The sequence below is a fragment of the Lemur catta genome, chromosome X (assembly GCF_020740605.2).
Source record: "Lemur catta isolate mLemCat1 chromosome X, mLemCat1.pri, whole genome shotgun sequence".
NCBI lineage: Eukaryota > Metazoa > Chordata > Mammalia > Primates > Lemuridae > Lemur > Lemur catta.
In genome coordinates this window covers 71,290,299-71,301,016 of record NC_059155.1, presented here as the reverse complement: position 1 = coordinate 71,301,016, position 10,718 = coordinate 71,290,299, and the positions used below count along the sequence as shown (strand labels likewise).

General features: G+C 44.3%; 1 protein-coding gene across 1 annotated transcript in view; it reads right to left on the bottom strand.

Moving 5' to 3' along the window:
- Positions 1-822: 822 nt before the first annotated feature.
- PRKX (protein kinase X-linked) overlaps positions 823-10,718 on the bottom strand; it is a 76,703-nt gene continuing 66,807 nt past the window's right edge. The window contains 3 exon segments of the mRNA XM_045537893.1: positions 823-5,038; positions 6,349-6,497; positions 10,195-10,272. Of these exon segments, the coding sequence (XP_045393849.1) occupies positions 6,372-6,497; positions 10,195-10,272 (204 nt within the window). The 3' untranslated portion in view covers positions 823-5,038; positions 6,349-6,371.

The following is a 10,718-nucleotide window of genomic DNA, read 5'->3' as shown; positions in this document are numbered from 1 at the left end:
CCCTTAACAGAATGTCGCCCGGGGCCATCCACTTACCTCCCGGTGCCTGCCTTATTTCCCTTAACAGAATGTCGCCAGGGGCCATCCACGAGAATGTTTGGAGACTACAAAAGAAAAAATTTGTCATGAGTATCTTGTAAATACAGGTACATTTTCCCCATGTACAGTGACTTTGGGGACACCCTGTACACATGAGAATGAACCAGGTCACAAGTAAATGGGCTTGTTTGGACCCTTGGTTGGGAGTGACATTCCAGCCCCTGGTAACAGCAACTGTTAAAAATGACAAATCCAGTGATTTACATGGAGGAAGGCAGAGTTTTCAGGAAGCTGCAAAGGTGACTCAAACCTGGTGTCAAGCTATGTGAGTAAACTTAAGAGTTGAGCAATGAACTACTTTGTTTATTTACGGTGACAAGGGCAGTGCATTTTTAACAACTTCCCCTGAACTTTGCAGGTTGCCCTTTATAAGTTGTTAAAAATGCACTCCCCTTGTCACCGTAAATAAACAAAGTAGTTCATTGCTCAACTCTTAAGTTTACTGGTTACACTCTCCATTGGGAATTGGCCAATGCTGCCCCCCGAGGGCCAAATCCAGGACTGCAACAGTTTTTGTCAATAAAACTTTATCGGAACACCACCATGCCCGTTCTTTCCATATTGTCTGCGATGGCTTTTTGCACTCTAGGGGACATTGTGCATCCCGCAAAGCCAAAAACTATTTACCCTCTGGAGCTCTGCAGAACATGCTAACTCCAAGGTGACACGAGAGCACAAAAGCTACGAGCTCGTTTGGCGACGGAAGCATACCGGAATCGGCACTTCTTAAAAGATACAAAGTTTTATTAAACAAACCTGGAATCCATAGAATTCTTACATAAATTAGACAGCAGTAAAATCTCCCTAGGGTCTATATACAAATCACAGTGATTTCCATTGTGCAAGGGACTGTCGGGATTAGAAACAGGCTTCTCCTCCCCACCCCCCAGTGACAAGCCACATGGCCCCTCAGGGGTCCCAGTTCTGGCTCCTGGGGGTGCGGGGGTGCACACCTGCAAAGGCACTCCCCGTGGTGCATGCCACCTCCCCCCACCGTCCCCTGGGCCCCAGAAGCACGTAGGCCACGTGGTGAGGCTGCCCCAGTATCCAGCGCAAAAAAAAAAAAAAAAAAAATTAAAATCCATTGTGCAGACCTGAAAACTCATCTCAAGAGGATCAAGGGGAAAGAACAAAACACACACAAAATAGCTTTCACTTAAAGAACAGACTCATCTACCATGGGAGAGCAAACTAAGGCTCAAGAGAACTTCTGAACACACAAATAATTTATAGAAAACCATCAGAGCATTCCTCCTTTTTTTTTTTTTAAGGAAGGACTGCTCTGTGGCAGGAAAGGCATAGCGTTTGCAGAGCACATGTGATATGACAACGTCACACTTGGTGAAAATGCACCTGCCCACCTTCGCCAAGACACACACACACACGCAGGCACACACTCCAAAGAAACCATTCAAATGCGTTATGAAGACATCAGTTCTTGTGCTTTTCTTTCTGCTTTTAAGTGGGGCTAAACAGAAAGCCTCCTCACCTCTGCCAGCAACAGGGAGACACAGTGCCGAAGACGTGTCCAAAGTGTGTGCAATGTACTCCAGGTAGAATGAAGGGCAACAGGAATCCGGCATCAATTCAAATGTCTACAAGTGGAACAGTTTTAGGGCTGCAAGCTGGCTGCGAACAGTTAAAAGCCAACCAGTTACTTCCTCGCACCTTGAGAAGCCAGGAGCTGGAGCGAGGATTGTGACGTCTATGCAACTTGATGTGCTCAGAGCCCAGAGTTGTGCTTTGGGGTCTTAACAGTATCGAGCCGTCATTTCACAGTTACACGGTTCAAAGACGTAGAAGCAACGTCGGTCAAACGTAGACATGGTAAATGTATCCCAAACCACTCCACTGTTTGGGCTCTACGGGTGATTTGTGTTTTTTGTTTTTCTTCTCTTTTTTTTTTTTTTTAAATGAGTCGTTATTTCACATGATTTACTCTTTAATTATTGAGGGGCAGAAGGAAACAAAACTAGTGGAAGTTTACGAACAGTTGTTCCTTGGGCATGGGCGGGCGTGCGGTTTTCCAGCAGTTTGATGGTGTGGATGGTGTGATCCCACCGTGGAATGAGAAACAGAAGCGTTTGTTTCTTATTCTGCCATATTGACAGCAGAAATCTGCCCACCAATGGCCATGCATATATACCATCCTGAGCAGGATTTAGACTTCTGCTGAGAAGGAACTAGAAAGGACCAGTGCAAGTCTATGACAGAGATAATGTACGATCCCCTGTTGTGATTTTATTTCTTTGCTGGCCTTACCAATGCCTACCAAAGCAGGCTGCAGGCATTGCCCCTTTGCAAGACAAGACCCCACCCTGTATCCTTCTTGCTGTGATAGATGCACTTGCTAAAGAGATTTCTTTTACAGTATTCCTACTTGAGAAAATATTGCCGGCTCATAAAATAATATAAAGCAAGATAAAGCTGTCATTCCCCCTGCCTCCTGTACAAATTTCGTAATTTTTTTTCTTCAACATTCTGCAAGTGATTATATTTGATCCTCGCTGTGGAAATTCCAGAACACCCGCCAAGGCGAACTATTTTTAAGTTATATAGTAGTGATTGTTTCCAAGTCGATGACTCAATTTTGATTAAACCAGTCTGCATGACATCATGCCATTTAAATTATGGTCCCATCCTGGGCAGTTAATATGTAGCATGTGACACTTTAGACGCTTAAATGTGCAGGACGGTTGAAAGTGGGTTTTACACCACTGTGTGTCCTTGGAATTCCTTTTCATTTTTCATTTGTTGTGCATGGCTGGGGGCTGATGACTGTGTCCATAAAGAGTGAAGGGAAACGATGAAGGGAAACGATGCTTTCACACATTTGATTTTCCTGCGTACCTGTTGAAGATTAAGGCAATGCATTTGAGGCTTCCTTGAGGTTAATTTTCATCACAATTTTAAATCCTGGATAATGAAAACGAAACCCAAAAATAGGCATATGGACTAATGTGTCTGTGTACAATTTTTTACTATATTCAAGAAAGGTGTTTCATTTACTTATTCTTTTTTTTGAAGCAGGAAGGCTCAATAATAATAATTATAATTTATTTTTATTGTCAGAGGATATGAGACTTATGCTTTTCCTTCTAGGTCTGTATCTCGGTGCCTAACATTCACTGATGGAATAGTTCAGAGACCTGCATGCCCTATTTTTTAGCCAATTTTGGTCCACGACTTTTAATGCAAATGGAATGTTGTCTGAGAAGCACACACTGAAAATATGGTTTTGCAGAAATACTTCCACTGGGGCTCACCATCTGAACATAATTTCCCACTGAGTTGTCCAGCGCCGTTTATTTTCCTGTACCTACTAACCACCGTCACCTACTGAGTTGAATTCTACGTGAACAAAAGGTCATTTATGAAAACGGGAAGGGGGGTATTTTGTTCCTTCCATTTCCCCGTCTTTTCAAGCCTTTTTATGATGCAAGTTGGCTTCATCCTGCCGTCAAATCCACAAAGCCACTGCCTTCTGATTTGTGGGGGACCCCGGCCAAATCCAAGAGATGGATGCATTTCCGTTGTCATCTTGCCACTCTGCACAGACCTCCCTTGTGGCCACAGCCCGTGACTAGATGCCACGTTCGAGCTGAGTCAGGGTGAACAGAGAAGCTGCCGCCCACTTAGATTTTTACAGACACGTTTAGAATCAGGAAGGTGAAGCGGCGAAAGAGTGAAGCAAAAGAGTTATATACAATCCAGACCCCAAGCACCTCTGCCATGTCCCTCTTCTAGGATGCAGACGTGTGATGACCTATCTTCAGCAGTAGACACATCCTGGCCATGTCACCAACAGGCTGTCATTAAGTCAACCCCCAAGGGGGAAAAATTTCGAGGATGCCCTTCAGGGTATTTTCCTAATTGATTTCCCAGAGAAAAATCTCACCCATTGATTATTCTACACAAGCCAGTAGGATCTGTAAGAGGAGAATATTGGCTGGACACAAATTGAGAACATTCACAAGGAGAAGCGAAACAGGGTCATTTTGACTCTGCCATGTGCTCACATCCTATAGACCATTTGCCTTTTGCTTTCCCCAAAACGAAAGGCAGAAGAAAATCTTTGCATGAAGGTTGTCCTCCCTCGCCTTGGATCCCATCTTAAAAGTGAGCTTTGAGAAGTGCATTTTGTTCAAGAGGTTTCGACCGAGATTCCACTAGGTAGCCATCACCCTGCACAATACGAAATTTCTGAAGGGGACACAGAAGATTTCTGGAGTATGACAGGTTCTGTGAACAACTAATGCCACTGGTGGTTCTTGGAATGAATTCACTCCTCACTCCCATATCATCTTCCTGTTCTTTCTCGTTTCAAAGTCTCAGGTTACCAGGTACGAAGCACTAAAGATCTTGGATAAAGATCTCCACACGTGATTTTCTTCCTCAAAAACTACAAAATGCATAAAAGATGATAAAAGATGCCTACAACAGACTCTTTAGATTTTTTTTCCCCAAGAGAACTGATTTTTGGAAAAAAAAAAATGGAAACATAAAAAAATCACAGGTTCTGCAAAGTAGGAACATTTCCATCACTGTACCATGCGTGTGCACCTGCCAGAGTTTCTTCTCCACACGCATGCACACGCACACGCACACACACACGCACACGCACACACGGTCTGTGGTCACCACCCAGTAAGTGTAGCTCAAATTTATAAAGTTAAGTCTATGAGGAAAACCAAGAAATCACAGTAGGAACACAACCCCAAAGGATAAACTCTACAACCAAACAATTTTTCAAAACTTCCTGCAGTGCAGTACAATTCCAGTTGTTTGAATAATGCCAGGTCCCAATTGTTCCCGACTGGTTTTATACACATACAGACGTATATAAACGTGGGAATGTTCCTGTCGCACGAAGAACACATTTCTTCTCCTCTGCTGAGTGAAGTTCTCTGCCCCCCCGGAGGCTCCAGTCTTCCTGATTCTAGCAAGAAATGAGACCAAGGATTTTGTTAGTTTCTAAATAACTGGATACATTTTATCATCATCATCATCTTAGTAACAACACAAACGTTTCCTTTTTATACACTATGACAAAAAAAAAAATGCTTTCCTTTGCAATTCTTTTCACAAAAATCCACAAGCCTGAATTCTAACTGGGGGAGAAAGAGCGGTTGTCTTATAAAAAGAACTTGAAAGGGCTTTTAAAAGTAGTTTGTTTTTTTGTTTTTTTTTTTAATCACATTGACTGCCACACACACACACACACACACACAAAAAAAAAAAAAAAAAAACAGAAACTTTTCCTTGGGGCCACAGTGTTTTATGACGAAAATAGAATAAAAACTTCGAGTGTAATTTAATGGTAAACATAAATAGAAAAATGAAATTTATTGCCTTCAATTCATCCACATTTTTAGAACGAAACTGTCAATATTAGTTGTAACAATGAGAATATCAACAAGTGAGATGTTATATATGCTCTGCGGCCCGGGAATTCTTGCACTGAATCTCTTTTTGCTTAAAACATCAGGGATGTGCTGGGTGTGCACAGTACTTCCGATAAAATGAAGGAGATAGATTAAAATATTAACTTTTATAGGATGAGAGCAAAATCCAAATGTGTTGCGTAAATGGTAAGCAATTTGACCATGAAACGACCCCTTCATTTCCACAGATTCAGCAAGAATTTCATCAGAAAGTGCCTTTGCTGTTGGCCAAAGTATTTTAAGACGGCCACACTAGAAAAAAAAATGTTTTTTTCCTTGGGGCCCGGCATGGTGTTGTATTACGAAAATAGAATAAAAACTTTGAAAACAAAATGATCCTTTCTAATTTAGTGGAAAAAAAATTTTTTTCATTGTTTTCTGTGTGTGAGTTATATGCACTTGAAAACTAGGTTGTGCAGCTCCCAAGGTAAAGAGATGCATGAGTTACATACGCTTTACAAGGCCCTGGGCTCAGGCTGGAGTGCAGTGGCGCCATCACAACTCACTTAATCTCAAACTCCTGGGCTCAAGTGGTCCTCCTGCCTCAGCCTCCCAAGTAGCTGGGACTACAGGTGTGTATGACCATGCTGGGCTAATTTGCCTATTTTTTTATAGAGATGGGATCTCGCTATGCTGCCCAGGCTGGTCTGGAACTCCTGGCCTCAAGGAGTCCTCCCACCTTGGCCCTCCAAAGTGCTCATGTCCAAAGAGATGAGATCAGCCCCACCTGGGTAATCCAGCATTACCTGGACGTGGGGGAGAGTCAAACTCACTGTTTTGGCGATTACTAAACATAAAGATGTACCTTGCAGATGAGAGTTCCTGGCATCAGAAATTCTTGAAGATTTCTAGGTCTTTCTCCGGCACGGGAGGGGCAGCGTCCCAGTCGTTCTCGGGGTAGGTTTCGAAGTTGGAGGTATCGCCATCGCCGGATATCTTGGGCACTATGGGAGGCTGCAGGGACCGGCAGAAACACAGAGCTCCAGTCAGAAAGGGCACCTGGACATGGTGTTCGTCACTGTACTTCTGTCACTTTGCATGAAAATGGAAATGATTTGCAAAAGACTAAGGCTGTCTTCCTTTTGTTATGAACATGGAAAACTTGGAACCGTAACACTGCGAATGAGTGAGGTTATCAACCATCAGTCTGACAGATGATCATGAAGCTTGAGGGATTAAGGGAGGAAGGATGGTGGGTACCCAGTGCTTGCATCTTATGTTCTAGAATGAGAACTACCCGGATTGCTTAGGGAAGTGCGGACGCCCAGGCCTTGCTTGGTCTGGGAGATTCTGATGTAGCTCATCTAGTGACCAGGCTTTGGAAAATTCTAGTAAGATAGAAAGTGCACCAGACTGAGGTGTTAGCATCACCAATGCCAAGCCTCAATCCTGCACCAATAAATAGAGGCCACAGGGATTTTCAAAGGGAGTCAGCATTTTTTCCCCCCATAAAGGACCAATTATCAAATATTTTCAGTTTTGCAGCCCATACAGCTTCTGCAGGAAGCACTCAAGTCTGACATCAGAGTGTGAAAGTGGTCCCTGATTAATATGTAAATGAGTGGGTGTGGCTGTGTGCCAATAAAACTTTATTTACAAAAACACACGATGGGCCAGATTGGGCCCATAGGCTGTAGTTTGCTGACTCCCAGATAGATTCTGGCTGAAGCCACGTCCAACTCTTCCGTGACGTGCACAGATGCCAACTAATTTTCTATGATCCTGTGAAATCGTGATGCTTCAGGGAGTGTGCTCAGTCCCACCTCTCTCCTCAGCGCTATTTCTGCACGAGGAACCTGAGACGTGGTGATGTGAGGGTCCCCAAGTCACATCCAGGACACGGACCTGCCGCTGTTCCCGGCCCCAAACCCTGTGCTTCCTGCTAGAACACAGCAAAGCAGTTTCTGGTGAAAATTCCTGATGGAGAAGAGTCACTGAACGTGGATTTGAACGGGGGCATTTTCACTTTCTGTGTGGGTGCAAACATGAGTGCAGTTTAAGGCAGACATGATTCATGTTTAAAAAAGAAAACCCTCTTCTCACTGCTGTGTTCTGGGCTGAGACAGCAAACGTGCCTCACAGAGTGCAGCATGGCGTTGCTGGTGCAGGCGGAAAACATGTCTCAGTCTCAGAACCATCAAAGACCTGCAGGGGGAGATGCCCAGCTCTGGGGAGAGTCAGACACACACGCTACAAAGTGTTAGTGGTGACACGTGCGCTTCATACTCACACGGCACAACTTCCACCGCAAAATGGGTCAACCCACGTGTGACTATACCTCCTGCTGGTTCCACAAAAGATGTGAAAAATTTGCAAAGACTTTTTTTAAAAGCCATTTAAAATAGAGTCTCGTTAATAGCACCATTTCTTCCTTCCTCTATGCCTCCACCCCATAAATGAGCTATTCCTATAAACCCGGCACCAGGAGTGAACAGCAAGTACAGGATCCTGGCCTCCAGGAAATGCCTGGCCCAGTCCATGCCCACAGGGAAGCGTGTCAATCTCAGCTGCCTGGTGAACTTGCAAAAAGGAACAAAAGCCAGATTACACGGAGACATCGCTTTTTAACCACCAGATTGGCAACAAGCTACAAGTTGTGCAACTTTTCACTGCTCTCTTTTCTCTCATTGCAAAAGGATACGACCTCTATGGGGAGAGAGGCTACAAAATTACCAAGATTTCAAACATATTTATCCTTGGGCCCAGTGATCTGACTTCTGCAAATTCATCTTCACATAAACGAAATGCACCAAAGTTGTTCCCTGCAGCAGAAGAGGTCTGTTCACGTAAACTATGGCACAGTCACGGGATAGAATACGATGCATTTTACAAGGAACGAGAAAGCTATCCGGGCATGCAGAAAGGCCTCCACATCATATTGTCAAGTATGAGAAATGAGAATAGAACACTAGCCGGGCGCGGTGGCTCACACCTGTAATCCTAGCACGCTGGGAGGCCGAAGCAGGAGAATCACTTGAGGTCAGGAGTTCGAGACCAGCCTGAGCAAAAGCAAGACCCTGTCTCCTCTAAAAATAGAAAACTTAGCCAGGTGTGGTGGCACATGTGTGTAGCCCCCACTACTCGGGAGGCTGAGGCAGGAGGACCACTTGAGTCCAGGAGTTTGAGGTTGCTGTGAGCTATGATGACACCACTGCACTCTAGCCCAGGTGACAGAGTAAGACTCTGTCTCAAAGAAAAAAAAAAAGAAGAAAGAGAAAGAATAGAATATTGTACATAGTGGTCTAGGTTCTGTATAAGTGCAAGGAGAAAATAAAAATACATCCCTCCATAAGGGGTTTTATTAGCATCAATAAATTCTGGAAGGATACCAGAAAAGCCTAACTAAAAAGTGATCGCCTACAGGTGGCTCGGAGTGGATCAGACCCAGAATTGGCAACATGTACCTTTTAATATTGACTTGGTTTTTGACCAAGGTGCATATTGAACCTGTTCACATTGTTTTGATTTTTAAAAATGCCATTTAGTCTGAAAAAACATTGAAAAGTTAAAACCTGGAACAAAATGATGCCTATCCTCTAAGCTGTAACCCCAGGTACTCTGACTGTTTGCTCTGGGCTCAGGCCCAGAGATAAGCATGTCTGAGGTCTTTCCCCATCGACTCTGAAGTGGTAAGTTGCAAATGCTGCCTTGGAACAATCCTGTCACCCACGTGTGGTTCAGCACTGTTCACAACAGCCACAGTATGGAATCCACCTATGCGTCCATCCGTGGACGAATGGAGAAACAAGATGTGCTGTAGATCCACAGTGGAATGTTATTCAGCCATGAAAAAGGATAAAATCCTGCCATTTGCAGCAACATGGTTGGAATTGGAGGTAACTATGGTAAGTGAACTGTGACAGAATATTATTCAGCCATGAAAAAGGATAAAATCCTACCATTTGCAGCAATAAGGTTGGAACTGGAGGTGATCACTGTAAGTGAACTGCGACGGAATATTATTCAGCCATGAACAAGGATAAAATCCTACCATTTGCAGCAACACAGATGGAATTGGATGTCATTATGGTACCCGGCACAGAAAGACAAATATCACAGGTTCTCATTCGTATGTGGGAGTTAAAAAACAATGGATTTCATGGAGGTTGAGAGTAGAACGATGGTTTCCAGAGGCTCGGGATGGGGGTGGAGGGAGATGACAGAGGCTGGTGCACAGGTAGAACATACAGTGAGAGAGAAGGAAGACGTTCTAGTGTTGGACAGCACCGTGGGGTCACTACAGTTCACAACGCTCTATTGCATATTTCAAACTAGCTAGGAGAGAAGATTGGAAATGTTCCCAGTGCAAAGAAACAAATGTTTGAGGTGTTGCATGTCCTAAATCCCCTCACTGGATCCTTACACACTCTATGTGTCAAGATATCACATGTACCCCATAAATACTCACAAATACCATGTACTAGTAAAAAGGGCTGGGTTTAAAAAATAGGCATTTTGGCTAAAAATGGTCTGAGACATTCACCAAGGCACACAGGGAAACGTGGGGCTCTACGACGTCCACCGAGGAGGGAACGTGGCTTACAAATGATTGTAGATTACTGGTTGTGTTGTACAAATTGATTACAAGCCAGACACAGATAAACGGGTCACGGAATCACAGTCCGTCCCCGTGAACAAGGGCCAGTCATACCTTCAGCTTTCTCTGCGGGACGGCGTCCCAGTCCACGGCTCGGAACCAGCGATGTCGCTTCACGTCACTGGCGCCGTTCTTGAAAAGAAACACGCGTGGTCAGCGGGTGAGGTTTGACAGGGCAGGAAAGGACCGTAGCTCAGAGAAGCTCTACGGCATTTAGCGCAGAAACAAACAGGGAGAAGCTTCTGCTGTGTTTCGAGCAATTGTCCTCGGAGCGTGAGCGCCTCGGGAAACCAGGAAGCAAGGGGCTTGTGTTTAGCGCCTCTGGAAACCAGGAAGCAAGGGGCTTGTGTTTTATTTGTTTTTCTTTGTGGCAGCAACAAACCCAGTGCGAAGGCTCACGTGCACACTGCCCCGCACCGAAGACTCAAAGATAAATGTTATTTAGCCTCTCGACATAAAATTGGACACGTGGTGATTTGTGAGTCTGTCTCCTGGGCTCATCTTGACAATTTTATTTGGTATTTTATAAACTCTGAAAGGAGGGTTCAAATGAATGATGTAACTGGGTCAGGGAGACC